Raw genomic sequence first — 25,562 nt, 5'->3', positions numbered from 1 at the left:
CTTGTAAACGCTATTTAAGTTGATTTGTATTTTTAACACAAATATATATACTACTTAGTGTAAATTTATTTTTTTGTTAAAGATAGAAAGGATAATATGATCAAAATAACCAGAACATTTGTAATAAATACTGTAATAACCAATCTTTTTATAAATAAGTAAAAGAGTTCGAATTATTTTTCACACAGAAACAAATGAAACAACTGGAAGATAAAATAAAATTAGTCAAAGATGGGAATCTGATGGGAAAGACTGAAGAGAAGGGCCGGAGAAGGAGGGGAAGGTATGAAGACACGTGGCGGACGGAAAAGTGTGGTCCAAAGAAAAAGGAATAAGAGGGAGTCGACACGTAACCAGAATTAGAAAGCATTCCCATGTGACTGACCTCAATTCACTTGCGTGGAACTTGTCTTTGTCACCACTTTCCTTCTTTCGTCATTTTTTTTTTTTTTCGTCATTATTCTTTCTTTCTTTTTTATTTCTTTTCAAAAATTCCGAAATAAATTTGCAGTCCTTTATTACACATATTTATCTTCACGTTAATGAAGTTTCGATTCTTTCCGGATACGACTATTGATTGATTATCTTGTGTGTCATCCTTAATTACCATTGTATTAGTATACGGAAACAGCAAAGTACCCGGTTCGTTCACGTACGGAAGCAAGTTTAAGAAATACGTTCGAGTTTGAGTTGAGATATATGTAAAAGTAAAACTGCACTAAGTCTATGATATATTTTGAGGATGCGACTTTAGAAGAGACAAAATGATGGCCTGAGAAACACCACCATTTCTAATTTTGCATATGATATAACTTTAATTTTATGTTAGTTGTATGATGTGTCTTCCTCCAATAGTGAGGATCGGAAAGCTAATGGGGGGACATATATATCACAACTACAAAAGCTTTGATCGTTTTCTTGTTTTGATTGGATGACGAATTATCACGTTTTCATTACCCGATAAATTAAATTCTGTTAATATATACATTTGGTTGTTCCAAAAAAAAGAAGAAGTTAATATATACATTTATGTGAGAGCTTCTTTTCACATTGATTTTTAATCTAGTCCATTTGGTCTAACTAACTAACATCAATATCTCTTACCTTCAAGTCGTTTTCTGATCGTTTTACAATATATATATATTTATATAGAGTTACGTGAAACAATCAGACACTTTGATTCCAAATTATTATCTTTCTTCCTTTTTGTTTTGTTTTTAACTTGCAACGAACGAACGAACGAACGAACGAACGTACCAGTAGATAAGTTGAATTTTATCCTCGTTGATATTTGAAGACCACGTGAACATCACGTGCATAGCCGTCACTCAATGTCGGAATACAATTTTTCCATGTAAAAATTACTTTATTCTTTATATACCTTCCCATGTTGCCTATACATTACTCTCCTCTTTTACTCACCTCAAAAAGCCACTCTATTAACTATTTTTTCCTTTGAAATCAAGTGACCGTTTTCTAAGATGAAAGTGTAGATTACTATTTTTTTTTCCCATGACAGAGACTACTTTAAACCCTCAGTCATGTCAATTCTGTATATATTTTTTTCCTACTTTATATCATCTAGGTTTGAACACCTTTCAAATAAAGAAGCAAGGCATTTATTTAGGCATATATGGTACTAGAAACCACCCGTCTACTAAGCGTTCTGTGTTTTTTTTATATAAACTTACTTGAGGCTTGAAGGCTATAACGAATAGTACATAAGAAAAGGCGAAAAATATATAGTTATTATAACACAAGAAATATACATATATATGGTTATGACACAAAATTTAAATGGTTATAGACTTATATTAGTATTAAATAAAGATTGGCCAGAAGGAGCAAAGACATAAACGCCTTTCACGCCTTCGTTCACATAAATTTGGAATACATATATGTTTTAGTAAGAAAAAGAAAAAATACCGCACTTGCACAAAAATAGCCAAGAAAATGAGTTGAACACATGCTATGTCACAGATAAGCAGTCGGCACAGCACACGATCACTATTATTTCAACTTATACATATTTCCGAATTTTGTTTTAAAATTTAATTATCATTCCAAGCGTTAAAAGCAAATATTCAAAAGTGGATGATTATTATATCCGTGCAACATATCACCACACCATTCATGGCCTGAATGTACTAAAACATTTTAGTTAATTTTAGGTTTTTGGTACGATCGAAGGCATGAAAGCAATCTTTATGTCTGTGCTTCTTATAGCCAATCTTAATTCCACCACACCAATATATGCTGCTTATGGCCAATATTTACTCTCCCCGTTGTCATGGCTCGACTTGGAACCTTAATTTTCCTCCTTCAAGATATTACATAAGTTCATAAGCTCAAGGATAACAGTCATAAGATATATTTAATCTGCCAAAATTTAAAATTAACAAAATATGACCTTAGTCTCACAAACCTTCAACGTCGGTTGATGGTACGTAAGTCGTCTTGTTTTCGTAAATCCGTACTTGATGAAATTTAATCTCGCGCGGTAACATGATGGTGGATTAGGTCTCGTTCTCGTGTATACATATTACATGATAGTGTATGGCGGAAGAGATTTCGTTAACCTGATACAAAAGAAGTGTTTAAAATGTTTCGTATAACGTATACATACAAAATAAAACAGGCAATGTTCAAGTAATCGCATGATGGGATATTATAATACTGTTGAAGAAGACAAAATATATAGAGGACAATGTTTGAATATACAAAGAAAGAAAACTCGGGAAGATTCGTGCTTATAGACTCCTAGTCACTAGCGTAAAATAATAACTAATAGGAAAGATGGGAAAAGGAGGAGCACACTGCTTTTGAAAGGGAGAAATGAGTGGTCTCGAGCTCCGAAAACAAAAAAAACAAATAACCTATAAAATTGACCACTTAACAGTAAAAACTAAAATAACTAAAGACAGAGACAGCTTCTGCGTATACTAGTTTGAAAAAATATTAGTTAAGCATATATACTCAATAGTTATCCACAGATGATCGGATCGCTTGTTTACTACTTACTCCAAAATTTAGTCGTCTTCGGGATCCACACCACGTCTCTTGTCCACAATTGTCACCCACCTTATTTTTTAATGCTTAATTACTTTATTTATCTAATACCTTTTTTGATCAACCCTTTATTTATCTAATACCAAAACCGCAAGTTCTAATGGAATGCGATGATATAATTTTGGTTACATGAAGCTCTTAAAAATTTGTAATTATAAACAACGTACATTTTTCTTATTAAAAGTGTAAATTAAACTTTTGAACATCTAAACCTTTCCATCATATATGCCTTACCTTTAAAAAAAAAAAATACATATATTTCCTTTGGATAAATTATGTTCTAATTTGAATAAAGCTAAACAAAATGTTCCTTCATTTCTTACAATTTTTTTTGTACATGTGCTACGTACTAAAAAACAAGTAATATCTATAAGAAATTTAACCGTATAAGTACTGCACATCTTATTTAACATCTGTATCATACATGCATATGCATACCAGACACAATGATTCTTTTATTCAATTTATTGTCATGAGAGAAAAAATAATAAATGGCAAAAGCGTAATTAAATAGAGGGAAATACAACCAAAGAATAAGGTCACAGTCGTCCAGCTTATAAAAAGCATCTCAGAGGACTCTCTACCTCACCAAAGTCATATATCCTATATTGCATCACTCTCCTTTAAACACAGTCAGAGAGAAACAGCAACTCTTGTCTGAAAAAACCAGAGATAGAGAGAGAGAGAGAGAGAGAGAGAGAGAAATGGATCATGGTAGGTTAATGGAGGAGGATCAAATGGTGCTAGGCTCTCAAGTGTACCCCTACACGACCCGGACACAAACTTCACAGTGCATCATCGTTAACCAGATCGATGGGTCATCATCAGGCGGCGAAGGATCAAAACCCGTGAAGCGGCGGAGGAAGAGGAGGAGCAAAAGTTCATCAGCCACCAACGAAGGAGACGTGGCGGAGATCGGAGGGATGCTGAGGAAGAGGAAGTTGACCAATGAGCAAGTGAACATGCTCGAGTATAGCTTCGGAAACGAGCCCAAGCTAGAGTCAGGGAGGAAGGAGAAGATCGCCGGAGAGTTGGGTCTTGACCCGAGACAGGTGGCTGTTTGGTTCCAGAACCGCCGTGCACGGTGGAAGAACAAGAAACTCGAGGAAGAGTACGCCAAGCTCAAGAACCACCACGACGCCGTCGTCCTTAGCCAATGTCAGCTCGAGTCTCAGGTACAACTTTTATTATCTTTTCATAACACAACCGACAAATTAAGTGATATATTTTGGCGAATTTCATGTTAGATTAGTATAGTAAAGGTGAGTAATTTTCAGGTTTTCGATATTTTGAAATACGTATAAGTAATTGATAACTAGTTATGCGTTAATTATACTTCACAATATTTATTACACATGTGAAATGTAGTTAAATCAAATATTGTAACCAGTAATTTTTAAAAAATAAAATTAAATAGCTACAAGACTTGGGAGGCTTCCTCTAATTTATTAAAATGCATAGTGAATTAGACAATGCGATTGGGACCACTCCACTTATTTCGTCATCTCATTCTTATCCACCATTTAGGAAAAAACTATTCCGTCCGTCCAATCTCAGTTGGGCTCATGATAGCCCATTAGCCACTCAGTCAGTGCCACGTTTGAATCCTTCTCTGCATTTTTTTGGGCTGACATGCCAGAAAATATACTCGTTTTTGCTTAACGTAAATACTATTTGAGGAAGATAGTGTGATTTTGTCAGGAACATTGGTACTAAACTGACATACATGTATTGAATTCTGTTTGTAGGTATTGAAACTGACGGAACAATTAAGTGAAGCTCAAAATGAAATTCGAAAACTCTCGGAACGGCTTGAAGAAATGCCAACCAACAGTTCGAGTTCATCGCTTTCTGTCGAAGCCAACAACGATGCACAATTTGATTTCGAGCTAGCCCCGGAGACTAATTACAACAATATCCCATTTTATATGTTAGACAACANCCACTTATTTCGTCATCTCATTCTTATCCACCATTTAGGAAAAAACTATTCCGTCCGTCCAATCTCAGTTGGGCTCATGATAGCCCATTAGCCACTCAGTCAGTGCCACGTTTGAATCCTTCTCTGCATTTTTTTGGGCTGACATGCCAGAAAATATACTCGTTTTTGCTTAACGTAAATACTATTTGAGGAAGATAGTGTGATTTTGTCAGGAACATTGGTACTAAACTGACATACATGTATTGAATTCTGTTTGTAGGTATTAAAACTGACGGAACAATTAAGTGAAGCTCAAAATGAAATTCGAAAACTCTCGGAACGGCTTGAAGAAATGCCAACCAACAGTTCGAGTTCATCGCTTTCTGTCGAAGCCAACAACGATGCACAATTTGATTTCGAGCTAGCCCCGGAGACTAATTACAACAATATCCCATTTTATATGTTAGACAACAATTATTTACAAAGCATGGAGTATTGGGATGGTTTATATGTATGATTTTTATCAACTAAAATATATTTGGATTTGTATCGATGCAAAGTGATGTTATAATTAATGTAGATATAGATGTTGGTTTAAAGTTTAAACTGTTAGACTGTTGTAAATGTGGCTTTCTCAATGTTTATTTTCAATTTCACTTTTTCTCTAGTTCCATTATATATATATATATATATATATGTAAATCTTGATTAATATATATGTTCCTTATATATGCAGAGCCTATTACATATATATCCCATATATAATTATAAAAAAGTAGATATATAGTTAGCAAATTTGTTTTCATATCCTGAAACAGAAACCCCTGATTTCATTACTTATATAGGTATTTCATTTATTTATAAAAAAAATCCTGAATAGATAAACTTCCCTTTTCTCAACCAGGTAAATAAAGTTCTTGATAAAAAAATGGAGAATATAATAACCAAAATTAATGAATAATGAGCAGAATAAAATCCACCACACTCGTTTTAATTATTAATCTTTCCTTTATAAGGTTTTTATTGGTCAACAATCTTAATCTATAAGTTAAAAATAACAAATACGGATTTTACAGATTAAGAAAATTAAATGTGTTTGAATTTAGATAACACCGTAAACGTATATTATATAGTCTTCTCTTCTTTTCCCTCCCGTTTCCACAATAGAGTCCCCTTTTTGAAATATACTACTTTTCATAAAAGTCCCTTTAGTTTTATAGAGTTTACATAAACACCCCAAACGTTTTGTTATATATAAACAGCGCACCGTCCTCACACTATACAATTACTCTCCGCGTCGTCGTCTTCATCGCTCACTTCAGGAATGGGACCTCGCGGGTATCAACGAGCTCCGTCAGTGGAGGAACCAACGATGATTCCTGAGGATAAGACGCTTCATCCGAATTACCCGTTTCTCATGTCCTCACATGGTTTTAAGTCGTTTGAATCGGACGACGAAGAAGACTCAAACCTGGAGTCCAACGATCAATTCGCTTTCGGTATAAGCACAGACTTGCTTGTAGATGTCGAAGACGTATCTATTGGAGAAGTAATCGGCGAAGGTTCATCTTCAATAGTCTACAAAGGCTTGTGGGTTTCTCAATTCCCTAAGTTTCTACTGCTTTCTGGGTTTTTAATAGCAAAATAGCGAATTTTTTTGTTTTGTTTTTTTTTCCTTTCTTGATTTTGTTTGATATTCATCGTTTTAGGGTTTTGATATTTGTTACAATTCTTCAAAAAATTTCGAGCCGTAAACCTATTTCCAAGTATATATAATATAGGTTTTCAGGGTTTATAGGTGATTTAAAGTTTCAATTTTGGTTTTTAAACCTTGAAATTTGGGAATCTTTCACACTGATTTGAGTTAACCTGCGGCAATGCTGAATGAAAAAGGGTTTTGTCACTCTTAGGTTTCTTTCAGAATTCGATTAAATCTATCTCAAAAGGTTGGAGGAAGTGTTTATGCTCTAGTCTATGCTCTAGTCTTTTCTACATAATGCCTCAAACTTTTCTGAATATAAAGAACAAATGTTACAGAGGAACCTCAACCTGTTTACATAATAGAGCTTTATGAAAGTTTTTGAATGAGTAATATTTGTAATGCGGCATAGTTATTATTGATTCTATTCTTGAATTAGCATATGGGTTGAAGAGTATTTCTCTATTGGTGATTATAGGTTCAGGAGACTTTTCCCTGTCTCAGTGAAGATATTCCAACCTAAAAGAACATCTGCTGTAAGCTTTGAGCTGAAGAAGAAGTTTCAAAGAGAGGTTTTACTGCTCTCCAGGGTTAGACATGAAAACATTGTGCAGGTAACATGGAAGAGAGCCTAATGATATTTGATTGTTTTCATATGTTAGCCTTATCTCGTAGCTGAGATCCCTTTTTTTTTATCACAGTTTATTGGGGCCTGCATACAACCAAAGTTGATGATAATTACTGAACTCATGGAAGGCAATACTCTTCAGAAGTTTATGTTGACTACTCGTCCAAACCCTCTTGATCTGAAGCTGTCGATTAGCTTTGCCTTGGATATTGCTCGGGGAATGGAGTTCTTGAATGCAAATGGCATCATTCACCGTGATTTGAAGCCAAGTAAATTGATTCGTTTTTTTAGTCAATATGGGATATCATATGACCAAAAGAGGAATTAAAGATATGTGAACTGAGGAAGATATTGGTTTCTGTACAGGTAATATGCTCTTAACTGGTGATCAGAAACATGTTAAGTTGGCTGATTTCGGACTTGCTAGAGAAGAGACTAAAGGTTTCATGACCTGTGAGGCTGGTACCTACAGATGGATGGCTCCGGAGGTGGGTGTTTCTAGTTTCTTTATACATAAATAGGTTTTAAATCTTTTTTTTGGTTTGATATGTTGTTTGTTTGTTTGTTTCTCAGTTATTCAGCTATGAGCCGCTTCAAACTGGCGAAAAGAAACACTACGATCATAAGGTGGATGTATACAGTTTCGCCATTGTTTTCTGGGAGTTGCTTACCAACAAAACCCCATTCAAAGGAAAAAACAACATATTAGTTGCTTATGCTGCTAGCAAAGTAAGTAACCCACAATTTAAAGTCAAAAATCACTTGAACATGAATTGATCAAGTCTTTTTGATTTCTTCAGAAACAAAGACCAAGTGTAGAGAATCTTCCAGAGGGAGTTGTTTCTATCCTGCAATCATGCTGGGCAGAGGATCCTGACGCTCGTCCTGAGTTTAAAGAGATTACCGTTTCACTGACAAACTTGCTCAGAAGCTTAAGCTCAGACACTGATGCTACTTCATCCAATAGCAACGCCAATGTAGCTACCGATGATTCATCAAGCAGTCTGGTTCAAGAACGTGTTGTCTGTGATTGCCAAGGATTAAAGATGACCAAGACAAAGAAGCTGAAGAAGAAGACGCATAAAGTGATGAGTAAGATCGTTCCTTTTCTCATGATCTTCAAAAACTGCATGTCCAAGCGATGCAAGTAGAAACTACTGGTAAACAAAAGAAAAAGGTATAGCAATACGAACCTCATTGAGTAAAAGGAATGAGACTTTTGTTAGGTTTCGTTTTTAGTTCTTCTTGGTTTTTGTTATTTTGAATCTTCGATAGAATTGTTGAAAAATAAAAATTAATGTCTGAAATCGAAGAATATGAGGTATATATATAATAGCTGAATTTCTGATAATTTTTTTTGTGTATTTTCACCGTAGTAAACACTATTGTGCTAATTTGAATACCGTGAAAATACACATAAAATTTATGATCAGGTAGAGAGATTTAATTAATACCGCTACAAAATTTTAAAAAACAAAAACAACAAAAAAGGAAAAGAAAAAGAGAAAAAAGGTATCGCCCGATTTTGGCGGGATGAGACCGTTTGAAGTGAAGAGATCAGTTTGGTCTCTTAAGGTGAAGTGATGTAAGAAACGACGACGGTGATGTCATCAAGCTTTCCTCCGTAATACCTGTAGCCAGCCTCCTGAGCCGCAGTTGCGAAAGGGCTCTGCCGTTTTTTGTCGACAGCTCTCTGACGTGCCAAATCTGCAATCTTCTGAGCTGTGGCTTTCGGGTCTAAGCGGGCCCTCACCGAACTAACCACCACTCCTGTGATCTCTTCATTGTATAGATTATCATACATACCATCCGTTCCAGCCACAATCACATCTCCGGACTCAACATCAATCGTGAATACCTAATTCATATACCCACCAGTTTTAGAGTGTGTTCAATCCATATAACCCAAACCAAAGCCGAAAACAGAAACGTGTCCTAAAAAAATGGTCCTATTAAGGCGTTATGAGGATGACTAGTAAAGCGTTCGAAACAGACCTGACCAGAGCTAGGGACATCGGCACTGTTTCCACTCTCTAACTGATAAGTGAAGTTGAACCCATGCTGCTGAACCGGAGACTGAAACACCGTGGTCCCCTCTCTAACCACCGTGAATCCACTGTCTCCGAGATTAATCGCGTGTAATCCCTTACAAAACAAGAACAAACACATTTCAAGAGAAAGTAGCAAGAAATATGGTTTTTGTTCATCCACAAGCAAAAAACTATGTGAGCAAACTAACTCACCTTGTCTGTTAAAGCAATGATACAAGCCGTGGAAGAGCCTTTGGCTCTGGTTTGAGAATGTGCTTTCTCTAACACCATCAACGGGTCGATAGCAGAACCTTTATGTCGTTCTTGAATGGCTGATAGTGAATAAGACATTAGCTCACGCGAAAACAGTCCAGCATTAACACCAACCTCTGCCCAACCGCCAACACCATCTGCAACTCCAATAGCTTGTTCTTCATCGCTTATAAAGTGAGCGTCTTCTCCACCAGTAGCTTCCTTTTCAGGATGCGGGAGATAACATGACCCCGACACTAGCCTTAGACTCCTACTCAAAAATCACAGCTTTCTATATATCAGTCGTTCTTTCTTTCCTTGCTAACAAAATGTTTGACAAAGTGAGAAGACACTTACTTAAGAGCTGTAGTAGTTGGTGGTGAGTCTTGAGAACCACCGTTAAGAGAAGAAAGCTCATGAGCCGGTCCTACTGAGAAACAAGCAATGGAGGATGCCCCAAAGAGTGCACGGTTCTTTTGGAGCGGATCAATGGCAGAATAGTGACACACCAATCGGTTCCTCGGCAGTCCCTCTCTCTTCCCAAGTCTCATGCTAGCTACTGGGAAATTAACAGTGAAGCTAGCACCACTAGAACGCTTCTTAGTGAAATCTAAACCATTTGAACAAGTTGTAGCCAAATCATCCAAACAAGCGTCCCCAAAGACTGGGAGAGAGCCAGAAGCAGCCATGGCTTGACGAAACCGCCGAGAGCTGTCAGAAAACAATCTCCTCCTTTCACCGGAATTGGAGAAAAAGCTCTTACTCTTCCCACCAGCTACGATTCTTTGAAACCCAAATTGAGAAACAGGGTTTAATCTTGAGAGAGCAGTCGCCGCTGACATCTAATTCAACAAGAACAAAAACGTGAATTTGATAAAATACCCAGAAATCAACTATGAATCTTTAACCTTATAATCAAAAAAAGGAAAGGTTTTTACCACAAAAAAAAAATTGAACGAAACCACACAAAAATCATAAGGCTATAAACGAACCATTAAAACAGAATTCAAATACTTAAGAGAGAAAAAAAAGAAGATAAAGACTTTTACCGGAATATTCACTCTTCAGGGATTTTGACCGTCTACTCTTTCGCCGGAATTAGGTTAGAGAAGAGAAGGACGAAGGGAGACAACACGATTATATAAGAAATCTCCAGTTTCCGCTACCTACCTGCAGCTGCGAGCATCTCCGTAAAATCCATTAGCCGATGAGGGCAAAATCGGAAATTTCACTTGCGAAGTCTTGTTTTGTTCTTGTTCGGTTTTCGATGTCGAAAAGAACACCTTTGAGATCATATAATATCGAAAAGAAAAAGAAAAAAAAAAAGATCAGAAGATTTAACAATTTAAGGCCCAATAGTAATAACCTGGTGGACTTGAGTAGTCTTCAGCTTAACGGGCTTATAATATCTTTGGCCCGTTAACAAGCATTTTACAATCCCACCACCCTACACAGATTACAAAACCAATTTTTATTTTTAATAAATACACAAATAATCATCCTTTTCGGGTGTTTAAGACAATCACATCATGCGTAGATCCAATAATTATCCAAATTTTTATTTTTAGTCTAGTGATTTCTATTAACCTTGTCACTGTTGATTTAATCAGGTAAGATATGATGTGGGTGAATTATCTTGCTGTAATGTCTAATCTCCGAAAGTAAATAAGAGACAATGCCTTTTTTTGGGTTGGATTTGTCATGATAATTCCATCACTATATAATGGACCTACTAAGCGATTGAAACATCAAAATTTCTTTGGTCGATTCTCCAATCAAATCACTCGTCTAGTCGATTGGTATATTTTCAAATTATCTTGCCCAAAATTAGACCACTTTTTAGCTTTGTAAGTTTTTTAGAAAAATACCTTCCCAAAAATAAACAGATCTCTTTTGGGAGAAGTCAAGTCAATCTCATCTACGAAATCATTTCCCATTAATGCAAAAATTTCGACTCAGCGTTTTTAGACAACAAGCAACAAACAATAATAGAAACTTCAAACCCCATCTATTGTTTTCACACGATGTGAACTTATTAAATGGTACAAACATCATCATCACCATAGATTAATTATTAGACCAAAATTAGTACCCATTTGTAATGATGGGTTTACCGTAATGTCACAACCCGAATTTAAATTCCCCCTCAAAGTACATGGTGTCGAGTTTATATAAACAACCACAAAGAGAAACAATATATATTTGTTGTTGCTAGGGAGCTTTATGTACTTGAGAGAATGGGAAATAACACTAGAGCTTTCACTAAAACAAGATAGCACCAAAAGATCTAAACCTGATACAAACTTAATAATAATAAACTATAGCTATATACTACACTGTTCTTCAACGTTCATGCCTTGTTGTCCCTCTTACGAACTTCTACCAATATCTTTGCCTGAAAACTCCCCTGATCCAAACACATCGATTTTGCCGCTCCCACCTATAGAAGTCAACAGAGCAGACAATCCTCCTCCGGGATTACCGCCATTACCAACAGCTCTTCCTAATCCGAGGAAGTCAAGTGTCGTCTGTTTTGGACCAAACACCGACGAGTTCCCCATCATGAGCTCTTTTAGACCTGATCCGCTACCACCGCTGCTACAAGGTAGTCCAAGTCCAAGACCAGGAGCTAAGGACAAGGCATCGTGATTGCTGAGTTCCATCGACGAAGAAGTGGTTGAAACTATGCCTAACCCGCGAAGCAACGACCCTCCTGATCCCGTGGAACCCATTTGGGCAGCTTTTTGGAGCAATGCGGTAGCTGACATTGCCGGTTGAGGAGGAAGAGGAGTTAGGAAATGTGGCGGATCTTGTATTGTTGGTCTGAACAAAGACGGGTTCGTCGAGAGACACAGAGAGATTGGTTCGATGGAGGAAGATGGTGTGTATAAACTTGGGGAAGCAGTCGAGGAAGCATATAAACTAGGGGAAGCAGTTGAGGAAGCATATAAACTAGGGGAAGCNTGAAAACTCCCCTGATCCAAACACATCGATTTTGCCGCTCCCACCTATAGAAGTCAACAGAGCAGACAATCCTCCTCCGGGATTACCGCCATTACCAACAGCTCTTCCTAATCCGAGGAAGTCAAGTGTCGTCTGTTTTGGACCAAACACCGACGAGTTCCCCATCATGAGCTCTTTTAGACCTGATCCGCTACCACCGCTGCTACAAGGTAGTCCAAGTCCAAGACCAGGAGCTAAGGACAAGGCATCGTGATTGCTGAGTTCCATCGACGAAGAAGTGGTTGAAACTATGCCTAACCCGCGAAGCAACGACCCTCCTGATCCCGTGGAACCCATTTGGGCAGCTTTTTGGAGCAATGCGGTAGCTGACATTGCCGGTTGAGGAGGAAGAGGAGTTAGGAAATGTGGCGGATCTTGTATTGTTGGTCTGAACAAAGACGGGTTCGTCGAGAGACACAGAGAGATTGGTTCGATGGAGGAAGATGGTGTGTATAAACTTGGGGAAGCAGTCGAGGAAGCATATAAACTAGGGGAAGCAGTTGAGGAAGCATATAAACTAGGGGAAGCAGTTGATGATACAAACATGCCTGCGTATCCACCATTGTTGTTACTACTGTGATCGTTGCTTAAACCTGATGAGCTCACATTGAAACCGATCGTTCTTGAAGCTTCCTCGATGATGACTTCAGGAGGGTTGTTTTCTGGAGATTCTACAAACCAAAAAAAAAGACAGTGCGTGAACACGATTTAGTTTTTAAAAAAAGACAAGTTCCACGACCAGAAAATCGGCGCTACAGACAAAACCAACTAAACTCCAACATCACCGACCAAATTTACATATAGATTTTTTCAAAGAGTTCTTGTTTCAGTTAAAGAAAGAATTGAGAAATGGTTACCAAGTAGGGACAAAACTTAAATTCAATATTGCCAAAATTTCCCATCAAGCAGAGCAGAGACTTTTGTAACATGTACCTGGAGAATTCTGAATCGACAAAACCGAGGAAGATATAACTTTGGCAGGCTCAGACTCAACCGAGATAGCCGGTGCCGGAGCTACAGCAACGGACGGCAGAGAAGAAGAAGGCTGTAGCGACGGAGGAGATTCAACAACAGGTGGAGATTTCTGGTCAGGTTCAGGGTTCTTCCTTGTGACAGTTTCTGAATAAAGTTTCTTGCTTTGAGTATGATTCTTTGCACTCTCTTCAGCCAACGCATCACAGAAAGCTCTATGCGTTATAAAGCTATCTCTCCTGCAACAAAAAAAAAAACCCAAAACGCAAAGTTAGTAAAATTCTTTTAAGAAAAATATCAAATCTTTTATTGAGTTCTTAGAAAATCTTACCTAGAAAACAGAGTTCCACAATCGCATTTATACTCCTTGGTGCCACAAATCTTAGAATGAGCTTTCCAATCAGATTGAACAGCATACTTCTTTGAACATTTCTCACACTTCCACTTCTTCTCGCCGTGTTTCCGACAAAAGTGTTTCTTGATACCAGTGAGATCTCCAAGAGCACGCGAGGGTTCATGATGAACACAACCCGCAACTGGACAAACGTAAACCTTCTTCCTCACTTCTTTACTCGATCTCTGTCGAAGCTTCCATGGAAGATTGTGACCACGACGATGAAGCTGAAGATTCTGGTCACGTTGGAAACCTTTGTTACAGATTTCGCAAACGAATCGGTTCGTCGCCATAAGTGTTTTGGGTGACAAAGCTATCACTTCCGCGTCTGGATCTGAATTTTAACACCCAAATATACAAAAAGCAATCAGTTGAAGACTACAATTTCAAAATCAAAAACAGGAAGAAAAAAGAAAAAAGATTGGATTTTTGAAAAAGTACCAGGCATTCCAGGAAGATTCCGTTTCTTCTTCCCAACGGATTTGGGAGTTTGATTTTGGTTTCCGGTCGATGAGACGCTCGCATCGCCGGAAACTGTAGAGGAGTTATCTAAATCAACCGGCATGTGTAAAAAAAAAAACAAACAAGCTTCGATCTTTTTTTCCCCCTTCACAGATTCGAAACAGAGAAAAAAAAGAAGCAAATCTCTCAGCTCAGCTTAGCTCAATCTAGGGTTTATCATTTGCTCTGTCTCTCTCTCTCTCCTCTTCTTACTATGTTTAGTCTCTCTCTCTCTCTTTCTTCAGCTACCAGTCAATCTGCTTTTCGTAAAAACCTCTTTTTTCCCTTTCCGCCACCAAACTTTTCTGATAACTCTCTCTGACCTCTCTCTCTTCTTCAAAAAAGATTTTTTTTTTTTAAAACCCAAAAAAAGAAATCAATACCCAAGAAATCTCACTAATCATTTAACCCACACGCTTCTTTTTTTTAAAAAAAATCCACTGATCTGATCTAACGGCTGAGATTCCCACCGGAGATGAGTTTATCCTGTACCTCCGGCTCTTTGATTCTTTGTTTCTCTCTCAAGAATCAATCCACCGAAGACATAAAGAACAAAATAAGGCGGCTTTGTGTGTGAGAGACTTTGTGTGAAAGCTTCAACTTTTTTTTTTTGTTTCTTTGGTTTGTCCGAGACAAAGGAGCCTTCTTCTTCTTTTCTCTCTCTCCGGAGACAATTATACTATTTTTTTTTCCTTCTCAACTTTTCATCATTTTTATTTTTACTCCTTTTTTTTACCAACGTTTAAATTTTTAATATAATTGTGTTCGACTTTCATGTATCTAAATCTGTAATTTTTGGACTTCCCATGCAGCAACTAATTAACTTTAAAATAAACCTCTTTGCTAATGTGGTTATTTTTGGAAAAAATTGAAAATAGTGTAAAAAGGTAAAAGGCACCAAAACAAGTAAGGGGTAAAAACTAAAATGATTATGGGTATAACGTATTCAAAGCTCTAAGTTGGAATTGTAAGCTAGAGGTGTAAGCTTTTATGGAATAATGCAAAGCTCTAAGAAAGAGTTATACATGACAACGGTACAAAAAGGTGAGAGTAAAGTTTTTAATAAAGTGTTTAGTAAAATTTTTGTGATTAGTAAAAAATCAAAACTGTATATTGATACGGCTTTGTTTTTGGTTACAAATCACACCCTATACTACTATTCTATATCATAGACGAAGAAGGTGTGTAGTGTGTACTGAAAAAAATGGCATGTGAATATATGCAGTGCCCAATGAATGCAAATATCAGGTTTTTTAAAAAATATATTATTTTTCTATTATACATGTTACGTAATCAACTGACCAAGTATTTAATATTTTCGTCGATGGCCACAAAGTTTCCTATAATTTTAAAATTTATTTTATATTTCAATATTAGTATATATAGAAAGGAGGACCAAATTATTCGTTAGAATTTGCTTAATTCAAAACATATGAATTTCCAAAGATTAAGATGATTCCTTCGGTTAATTACGGAGATGATTTCTGTAACGGTACATTTTTTATGTTAGTAGCAAAAAAAAATAAAATAAAAAAAATGTACATGTAAGAAAACGCGTGAGTCAAAAGAAAAGAAGATTATTTTACTGTCACTGTCCGTAGGCGGGGACAAAGGAGGGGTAATTACCGTGGCGTTGTCGGACCGTAAATTAATTTACCAAATTTCGTAATTTTTGGTGTTCTTAGATTAAATATATAGTGAAAATAATGGTAAATCAGATTATAGGTAAAAAAAATGGGAGAACTAATTATGGTGCTCTTAAAATAAAGATATAGTGAAATAATATTCATAAACATTTTATAAATTATAAAAACTTATAAAATAACATTTAAATTGCTTACTTATATAAAAGCAATTGTATACTTATAAATTAATATAATATTCTTAAACATATTACAATTATAAAAACTTATAAATTAACATTTAAATTGCTTACTTATATAAATGAAATATTTTCTTTTTTTCCAAAAAATCTCGTCCAATCACATGAAGCCACGTTAAATAAGAACTGGACGTAGATCAGTTCTACATCAAGAACTAAAAAAGTGTTCTAAGCCACTATTCATTATTTTTATAATTTTTTTGGGCTAAGAACATCCTGAGTGTTCTCCCATTAATGATGGCCTAAGTTGTTGAACGAATAACAATTTCACTGTGGGGTTTTTTTGTCGTGTAGCGATACGTTCGCAAATCGCGTTTTGCTTTCTTCTCTTATCTGGTTAACGAAACTAGTATATAAATTGTCTGTATAAACACAAATTTAATGCAATGTTCGTCTGATTTTATTGACTTTGACCTCTTTTTTTTTTTTTTTTGGGTATTATTCGTTCAGCTTTTGTTTTAACGTTTATTACATACCTTGTAGGCATTTTGAGATGTTCAGATGCTGACACGTTTTTTATATTATGTGATTTCCATCCGTTGGATTAACTGTGACGACGACATGTGTATGAATGTTACACTAACCAGCTAGTAACAGTTACACCGCCACTCTCCCCTTTAATATGTTCTTTTTTTTTTTACCTATACTATCAGACTAAGCTATATATGGTATTTAGGAGATTTTAGCTTTGTCTTAAAGGTGGCTGATGTTAGTATATGTCTTACAGCATTTCCATTAGTTGCATTTAAGCAAAATTGTTAGCTTAAAAAGCTACAAAAATAAATCAGAAATTCTAATTAACTAACAATCGATCTTTAGCTTAGACATTTTAGAAACCATGCTTAGCTAATAGCTTCTGAATAAAATTTTAGGAGAAAAAAAAAAACGGTGCTTTTGGCGTTTGTTTATTTTTATCCCTATCTTTTCTCTTTCCGTCATCGAGGAAGAGGCCTTCATCTTGATTGAGAAAGAAACTCGTCATACATCCATCAACGATTCGGGAAACCCAAGCAGTAGTCTAATCTTAGTGAGGTATGATCCAATTTCTACACTTCTCTCTGTTGTCAATCAACGTTTGATTTGAAAAAAAAAATAGATCTTTGAAAGTGATCTCTCTATTGTTTGTTTATTCTTTGTTTTGATCTATTTGGTTAAGATTAGGAATTGCTAATTGGGAATTGGAAATTGTTTAGTCGATTGGGAATTGTTTAGTCGATTGGAAATTGTTTGTTTATTCTTTGTTTTGATCCTTCTCCGGATCTGATTACGATCTCTCAGATTTCTCTGTAACATATTATTTATGCAGATATGAATGTTGAGTCCGGGAACCGGTGGTACAGAGACGGGACAAGACAAGGGCGTGTCGGCTAAAGAATATCTGACGGAGAAACTGAGTATGGGAGAGGAAGATAAGGTTTTGTCGAAGGTGGTCGCTGAAAAGCTTCATCTTGGCGGAGGAGAAACGGGCCGGCGAAGAAGGGGATAGTGACACAATCGGAGGAGGTGGAGAAAAGGCTAGGAGGATTTAAGGATCCGAGCTTGGAAGCAGCTATGAAACACGGCAAATCTTATGCGGATGAAGGCGAAGGAGGGATGGTGGAGAAGCTGAGTGGAGCTGTTACTTCTTGGCTCGCTGGTACGACCGAGGAAGTGACGCAAAAGGCTACACAGTCTGTTCAGGACTCTTCACAGTCACTTGGCTCCATCGTTGGTAAGGCCTCTTCCTGTTACAAATAGCGTTTTCATCTTGTAGCATATGTGATGACTTTTGAATCAAAAGTTTTGAGTTTGGTGTGTAAATGGTTTAGGTTGTAACTCTGAAAGTAGAATGTAGAATTGAGGTTTGAATCTGATGTTGTGTGTATATGAGATGAACCGGAGCAATAGCTATGAAAAGCTAAACTCTTTCTTCTTCTTATTCTGTCTTTGTAGTTCGATTGTTTAGATTACTTGGGTCAAACCCAAGTTTGCTTTTTTTCTTTTTCTTTCCATGATTCATCAAGTCTAGATCTTTGCTTTCTAGGTCCAGAAACGACGATTCATGATATGTACTAACAACCTTTATTTGCTTCTGGGTCATGGTTTTGTCTGCTTTTCGTCTTTTTTACTTTGTCTGGATGGATGATTCATAATCTCTGAGATCTAGTAATAAGCTCAAGATTATTATGTTCACAAGAGTTGTTCTTATGCGTGGTGAGATCATCTTAGGAGTAGTTCAATATCTTTTTGCAATTCGGATTTTGAGTTTCTGAGGTATATTTTTTTTTTGCTTTTGTAGAGCTAAAGAATCCGATCTGAGGAAGAAGTTGACTAAATAGATCGAAGATGTTTAAGCAGATACTTGGGAAGCTTCCAAAGAAACCTTCTACCAAGTTTTGGGATAATGGTGAATCCCAAACTCCAAATAACAACAATAATCAAGGAGGAGGTGATGAAGCTTTGAGTCACAGATAATCATCAACAGAGATAACACTGATTTTGCCGTGGAGGCAACCAAAAACCTCAAAGAGAAAGAGATCAAAAGGCAAACACTTCTTGAAGTTGTAGATTATGTTATCACTTCTTGAATTTATTATACTATTATAATTTCCAAAATAATAAATTTAAATTAAAGACCATAATTTCAGATACTACAAATGGACCATAAAAATAGAAAGTTTCTTAAGAAGTTTGTTAACTTCACTTTTATTCACTTTTATTCAAAATTAATGTTTTTAGCAACTTTGCTTAAGTGCAACCAATGGTGATGCTCTTAAGACTTGAGATGGAGATTGAATTCAAAATTGTAAATAAGCTTCCTCTTATACAAAAATGTCCATTAAAACTAGCATTTGACTTTTACAAAAGTATATGTATATTAATTCATTTGGGTCCCTTTTGTAATGCCTCTTTTTTTTTTTGCTTGTTAGTTTCAAAGGTAAGAATTATTTCTAGGCTGACATTTGGGCCCTCCCTCCATAAAACAACACTATTCTGCCAGCATACAAATTCCCTTAACATATGGTCCAAATAACAGTTCCAACCACTAGTATCCAATAATCTAAAGTGTTAATCGAATTTATCATTTTTTCTTTTTCTTTAGTTCCCCTTGTATTTGTTGTTTAAATGATCCTAATACGTATATTAGTTACAACTAAATACTTTGACTCACTTTATCCGTACACATTTGAATACGCTAATCCATGAAAGATGAAATGGGCATTATTCAAATCCGAACAACAACATAAAGAAGATCTTGTTATTTTAAATATAAAGTGTAGTAATCATCCAAGTTCAACGTAATGATCTTTTTTGGGCCGAATTATTTTTGTATTTTCCAACCTGAGTCCAACAATATTTTAAGGGCTTTCATTCAGTTTATGCATGTTAAAATTTAAGATTTTTGTATGTATGTAATTATTATTCTTCTGTTTTTACGTTCTTTTTCCAAATTGCTATTGCGTGTGATATTTGGGTTGGACCCATTATTGAAAAAGACAAGGCTAACTATGGTTTTTAATGAGTAGTCCCCATGGGAGTTATGTTCATTTATCACACTTTATTATGTTTTGTTTTCGTATATTACTACAGTATAAGTTTTATCTACGGAAATAAATGGTTCAAATTGTTTGTCTAAAAATGCACACCTGAATAGCTTGTGGTTTCACACAAATGTAGGAAACAAATGAATATTTGTTATGAGAATAATGTTGTTATTTTATCATGCGAAATTGCGAATCCTAGAGAAAAGGGCAATCAAAAAGGCCAAACTAAATCGATTTTAAATACGAAAATGGTGAAATGCTTGATTTTTATATAAAGACCAATATTTTAATTTATGAAACGAATCCTAAAGAAGAGGGCAACCCAAGACCACGCAAATTAGTCTAATAAATATGAAAATTTCCATTTCAAACAACGGAAGAAGAGCATGTGCATTAGACTTTCTGTGCAAATTACAATATGTGCATTAGATAAGTGAGTAAGTTACTAGTATATCTTTTACATTCTTCGGAAGTTGCTTTATATCGCGATATATATTATCCCATATCAGTAGTATTATCGCATCTTGTTACTTGTTTATTATAAGTTGCAACGTACTTGAACGTCCTATATATAATATATTAATTGTTGTCAAGAACTCAAAAACTTAGAGAGTAACTTAAAGAGTCAGAAACTAAAATTCCAATTAAAATAGCCTAAAGCAAAGGAGAGCCACAAATATAAATTAGAAGACCTTAAAAAAACAATTAAACGAGGACGAAACAAGTTTTGGAATCACGGCCAAATTGGCAAACAAAAACAACAAAATAAAAAAAAAAAGAAAAAAAGAAAAAAAAAAAAAGAAAAAGAAAAAAGGAAAAAAAAATAGGAAGAGGTTTCATGAATCACAGTCGTGCTGACAATCTTCGAACCATTTGTGGGTTTCATACAATCGATCACCAATAAAACAAAGGAGAAACAGAGGAACAGGAAGAAGAGAAGGAGTAGTGGGAAGTGTATGAGGAAGCTGTGTCCGAACATAGACAAAGACGATGGTTTGGAGACGGTGTTGGAAGTTCCGATACCGGAGGAGATGTTTTCCGGTATGGGCAACAATGTTGCGTTGAGGTGGCAGAATATGATGACGTGGATGAAAGCTCAAACCTCTGATAAATGGTCGCAACCCCTTATCGCCGCTCGTATCAACGAGCTTCGGTTCCTTCTCTACCTCGTTGGCTCCCCTCTTATACCTCTTCAGGTTCAAGTCGGTCACTCTGTTCATAAGCCTGTCAAAGATTGCTCCATTGTACGTATAATTTCAATACACAATCTTTCTTACATAAAAAAAAAAAACTAGATTCCTCTGTTTATGTAATGTATCCTTTATGTGCTGCTAGCAAGCTTCAACGGCGAAATACATAGTGCAGCAGTACATAGCAGCAACGGGAGGACCAGCGGCGTTAAACGCCGTGAACAGCATGTGCGTCACGGGACAAGTGAAGATGACGGCGTCGGAGTTTCACCAAGGAGAAGATTCCGGCGTTAATCTAAAGAGCAACGACGAGATGGGTGGTTTCGTTCTGTGGCAAAAAGATCCAGATCTTTGGTGTTTGGAGCTCGTCGTCTCCGGTTGTAAAGTCATATGCGGAAGCAACGGTCGGCTTTCGTGGCGACATTCCTCTAACCAGCAAACCCCGGCTTCTACCGGACCGCCAAGACCTCTCCGCCGGTTTTTACAGGTACATATTCCGGTTTTCTTAAATTTTTTGGATTTAATCTCCGGTTCTCGTTGAACCGGTATTGTTACTAGGGGTTAGATCCGCGTTCGACGGCGAATCTGTTTCTTGACGCGACGTGCATCGGAGAGAAGATAATAAACGGTGAGGATTGCTTTATCTTGAAACTGGAGACGAGTCCGGCGGTTCGAGAGGCTCAAAGCGGTCCGAGTTTTGAGATCATTCATCACACGATTTGGGGTTATTTCAGTCAAAGATCGGGACTTCTGATTCAGTTCGAGGATTCGCGACTTCTGAGAATGAGGACGAAGGAAGACGACGACGTTTTCTGGGAGACTAGTGCTGAGTCTGTCATGGATGATTACCGTTACGTCGACAATGTGAACATCGCTCACGGCGGGAAAACGTCGGTTACGGTTTTCCGGTACGGTGAAGCGTCGGCGAACCATCGGAGACAGATGACGGAGAAGTGGAGGATCGAAGAGGTTGATTTTAATGTCTGGGGTCTCTCGGTTGATCATTTTCTTCCTCCGGCCAATTTGCAGATCGGGAAATGATTTTAAGTTCTCACTAAACTTATTTTTGTTAGTTTTAGATATATCATCAATCAAACTCACTAGGTGCAATTGATACATCTGATCTATCATCATCTATCATATAATAATAATAAAAAAACAAGATTTTTATTTTTTTCTTTAATAGTATATACTTTTAATTATCTGATATGTAAACTTTTGTTGTTGTTGTTATCTGATTAATTTAAAAAAAGAAGTAAAAAACCAAAAACAATGAATGAGCAACTGACGTCTTAAAAGAGAGTGAAAAACTCTCAAAATCGGTGGTGTTTAGGGCATATGCATCGGTAGAATCTATGAAAGTCTCTCAATATATATTATTACTAGCAGTTGTCCCGTCCATACGCACAAATTATTATTTGTGATCAAATAATATATAACTACGTATTAATTTGTAATAAGTAATATTTTTTAAAATTGTTTACAATATAATTTATTGGTTGAATATTAGCAAACTTTTATGTTAAAAGTAAATGTAGTTTTGATTTATAACTTTAGGCTTATAATCAACTCAAAATTGAAAAAGTTAAAAATACTCTTTATAATATATATATATATATTAAATAAAGGGTTAAATAAATCTGTTTTTCATGCAAGTTAAAATGAGAAAATTAAATTTGGCAATATCGTTGAGACAAATAAGAAAAGAAAGGACCCAACAACTAATATGCTTAGCCTTCCAATTTTCCATCATCCTTTTTTAGTGGGCAACAACACACACATAAGCTCATATAATTTTAATTTCTAAATATATATATATATATATATTTACTTTTATTAATACTATATAAAATAGATAGAATAAGATTCGTGTGATTTTAATAGAAAATAAACAACTATACAATACTACACGAATTATAAGTACATACATTAATTGATTTTTTTTTTGTTTATCTTCTCACAAACACAAACACTGCTCTTAACAAATAAAAGAATTTTAGTTGCTCTCTTCCTGGGCAAATTTTACTTGCCTTTTACTTCTTTGCAAAATCCAGAGATTCAATTGAATAAGGCTTGGGTAGAGATTACATTCAGAAATTCAATTGAATAGGAGGATTCAATTCAGAGATTCAATTAAAACTCTTTTCTGCCTCAAGCGGCCAAAGAAATTAAATGAGAACAGTAAAAAAAAAAAAAAAAATCTGAAGTCCTAAAAGAAGACTAAAGGGCAAAGGATTCTTCTAACTTATTTTTGTTAACAACTCAGCTTTCGATTCTTTCTTAGTCTTTCTCTCCTTTCTTCTTCCTCTAAGAGTTGAAGTTCTCTTTCATGATATTATCTTCCTCCCTTGCGATTCTTGCAGTACATTTAAACATTTCCACATGAATCGTTAAGGAATATCAAACAAACAAATACATGAAGATCAGAATACTCATGTACCTTCGTCTCTCTTCTTTTTGGATATCTTCAAACCCTACTTCCATGTTTATGTCATCATCTTCGTACCGAGAAAAACGCTTGCTGGGTCTGAAATGGAAACACAAAACCCATATAAGTATCAGGAGACATTTAGTAATGGATTTTGATTTTTGAAAGTAGGAAGAGCAGTACTTACAACAACTGTCTAAGCATGTTGAACGCTTCTTCATCCTCTGACCTTATTGCAGCCTCTTCTTCTTCAGCATCATGATCTATAACGCCCGAGGGAGGTCTCTTGGGCGCTGGTTTACTCATCATCTGTACATATTACTTGAAAAATTAGTGCCCTGCTAGAGAAAATACATAAGAGAAAGATGTGAAAGATCATGATCATGATCATGGTACCTGATGTTTCGAGTTAGGCACTGATTGTTTTGGTATCATTCGGGATGTGGCGATGTAACGGAAAACTTTTCTCTATTCTACTACCCGTTGCCTCATGGGTGTTTGACGGTTTGTCGAGGAACCTGGTCTTTGGCTTCCTGAGGGACACATCCCTTTGTTTAGATTAGAGAATTTAGATTAGAGAACCTGGTCTTTGGCTTTCTGATCTCCCATTCTCTTTTTTAAAGAATTTAGATTAGAGAGATGAGTAAAATCGAGAGGATATGAACAATAGAAATCAGAATTAATATGCATAGAAGAAAAAAGTAATGGATATGAGCAAAAGATAAAGAACTTACCTCCGTCAGAATTGTTGTTTTAAAAGAAATTTAGCTTTGTGAAGTTGAAAGAGGTTTTGGAAGGGAAGATTGGGGCATAATTTTATGATTATAAAAGAGGTTTTGAGGTGTCTTTTTCTGCCTTTAGAGAATGTTAAAGTAGGATGTTAAAGAACATTTATATAGAAGATGGAAATTGTTGTAACTACCTTGAACGTGGATCTGTTAGTGGGAGAGTGAAATTAGGAATGTTTTTCAGTTGCTTTTGTCAGTTCTGCTTTCGTGAAACAGAGGAGAGGAAGAGGAAGGTGAACGACATAAAATCAAAGTGGACTTAGGGTTATTCCAAATATGTTTGATGGACTTAGGCTTATTCCAATTATGTTTGATGGGCTTCATATATTTTTATTTGACCCAAAAATTCAATAAGCCAATAATCACTGCTACGTTTTAATATTTTTTTAACAAAATTATTTATCCCACGATCTATTTTTTAATTAATTTTATTTCAAAATATATGATGTGGCACAATTTTAATGGACATGTGACTTGTGATTTATAGGATAAAAGATAATAGTTTTAATATAATATTATTATTTATTTAAAAATTAAATTATAAAAACAAATTTGGCCATTAATAATTTGCCAGCTGTTGAGAAACGTTTCTCAAGATTTCTCAAACTGGAATCGTTTCTCCCATTTTTTCCTTCTCTCTCCTCCTTTTCTATTATTTATTAATATTTAATTGATGAGAATTTCTGTGAGATACGACCGATGTTCATGGTGTTAGTTTTTACTATTTAGGATCCGTTTAAGGACCTGACCCGACTCGAAACCCTTCCCATGTTAAATTAATAACGATTGGGCCACAAATAGGCCCAAAATTAAGCCCAATAATGTTTTCCCTCTTTAACACCTCCTGGCTCCTGATGGCCAAACCTGTACACTACAGTGAGAGGTCTATCTTCTTCTTTTAATAAACGGTGTCACAACTACAACTACTTGTAACTAATAGTTGATTTTGATTCATTTTTTCACTCACACCACCTGCCATGGCATTGGTCAATTATACCATAACACCTCATGGCTTCTGATGGCCAAACATCTACACTACAGTAAGAAAGGTGTGTCTTGTTCATCTAAGTTCTAACGATAGAGTCTTTTGTCCTGCGATCACATACCAACCACAAGACAATTAATTTGAAGTTTTTACCTTTTTACTCCGTTTCCCTCGTCTTTTCCTTTGAACTAGGAACTGCAAGAAGTCCATTCTGCAAAAGGCAGATATGTTGTGAAGGCTCATCATTAGTAGTGTAATCAATGAGATAGTGTAGTCATACAAATATCCGGTTATAA

General features: G+C 35.9%; 5 protein-coding genes and 1 long non-coding RNA gene across 8 annotated transcripts; 4 read left to right on the top strand and 2 right to left on the bottom strand.

Moving 5' to 3' along the window:
* LOC104727366 (homeobox-leucine zipper protein ATHB-53-like) lies at positions 3,665-5,575 on the top strand. The gene is made up of 2 exons (XM_010446449.1): positions 3,665-4,244; positions 5,271-5,575. Exons 1-2 carry the CDS (start codon positions 3,774-3,776, stop codon positions 5,505-5,507), a joined length of 708 nt encoding a protein of 235 aa, XP_010444751.1. The 5' UTR covers positions 3,665-3,773; the 3' UTR covers positions 5,508-5,575.
* On the top strand, positions 6,282-8,618 carry LOC104727365 (serine/threonine-protein kinase HT1-like). The gene is made up of 6 exons (XM_010446448.1): positions 6,282-6,580; positions 7,168-7,303; positions 7,391-7,586; positions 7,684-7,805; positions 7,891-8,046; positions 8,118-8,618. Exons 1-6 carry the CDS (start codon positions 6,315-6,317, stop codon positions 8,466-8,468), a joined length of 1,227 nt encoding a protein of 408 aa, XP_010444750.1. The 5' UTR covers positions 6,282-6,314; the 3' UTR covers positions 8,469-8,618.
* On the bottom strand, positions 8,718-10,860 carry LOC104727364 (probable protein phosphatase 2C 80). The gene is made up of 5 exons (XM_010446446.2): positions 10,649-10,860; positions 9,957-10,441; positions 9,561-9,870; positions 9,313-9,462; positions 8,718-9,175 (listed from the first exon to the last, which is right to left on the bottom strand). The coding sequence occupies exons 2-5, from the start codon at positions 10,439-10,441 to the stop codon at positions 8,888-8,890; spliced, it is 1,233 nt and encodes a 410-aa protein (XP_010444748.1). The 5' UTR covers positions 10,649-10,860; the 3' UTR covers positions 8,718-8,887.
* Positions 11,719-15,114, bottom strand: LOC104727363 (protein indeterminate-domain 1). Of its 3 annotated transcripts, none has more exons than XM_010446444.1 (5): positions 14,410-15,114; positions 13,906-14,302; positions 13,536-13,813; positions 12,791-13,273; positions 11,719-12,228 (listed from the first exon to the last, which is right to left on the bottom strand). In XM_010446444.1, the coding sequence occupies exons 1-5, from the start codon at positions 14,531-14,533 to the stop codon at positions 11,969-11,971; spliced, it is 1,542 nt and encodes a 513-aa protein (XP_010444746.1). In that variant the 5' UTR covers positions 14,534-15,114; the 3' UTR covers positions 11,719-11,968. The 3 variants fall into 3 exon arrangements, with proteins under 3 accessions (XP_010444746.1, XP_010444747.1, XP_010444745.1); XM_010446445.1 differs by having other exon boundaries at positions 11,719-12,483; positions 13,082-13,273; XM_010446443.1 differs by having other exon boundaries at positions 11,719-12,551; positions 13,120-13,273.
* Positions 16,999-18,981, top strand: LOC104727361. Its single transcript, XR_758202.2, has 3 exons — positions 16,999-17,383; positions 17,658-18,062; positions 18,630-18,981. It is a non-coding gene; the product is annotated as an uncharacterized LOC104727361 (long non-coding RNA).
* On the top strand, positions 20,553-22,237 carry LOC104727360. Its single transcript, XM_010446442.2, has 3 exons — positions 20,553-21,119; positions 21,211-21,552; positions 21,624-22,237. Exons 1-3 carry the CDS (start codon positions 20,832-20,834, stop codon positions 22,104-22,106), a joined length of 1,113 nt encoding a protein of 370 aa, XP_010444744.1. The 5' UTR covers positions 20,553-20,831; the 3' UTR covers positions 22,107-22,237.

This window comes from Camelina sativa, chromosome 11 (assembly GCF_000633955.1).
Source record: "Camelina sativa cultivar DH55 chromosome 11, Cs, whole genome shotgun sequence".
NCBI lineage: Eukaryota > Viridiplantae > Streptophyta > Magnoliopsida > Brassicales > Brassicaceae > Camelina > Camelina sativa.
Note: the sequence above shows the minus strand (reverse complement) of the source record. Positions and strands in the feature narration are given on the sequence as shown.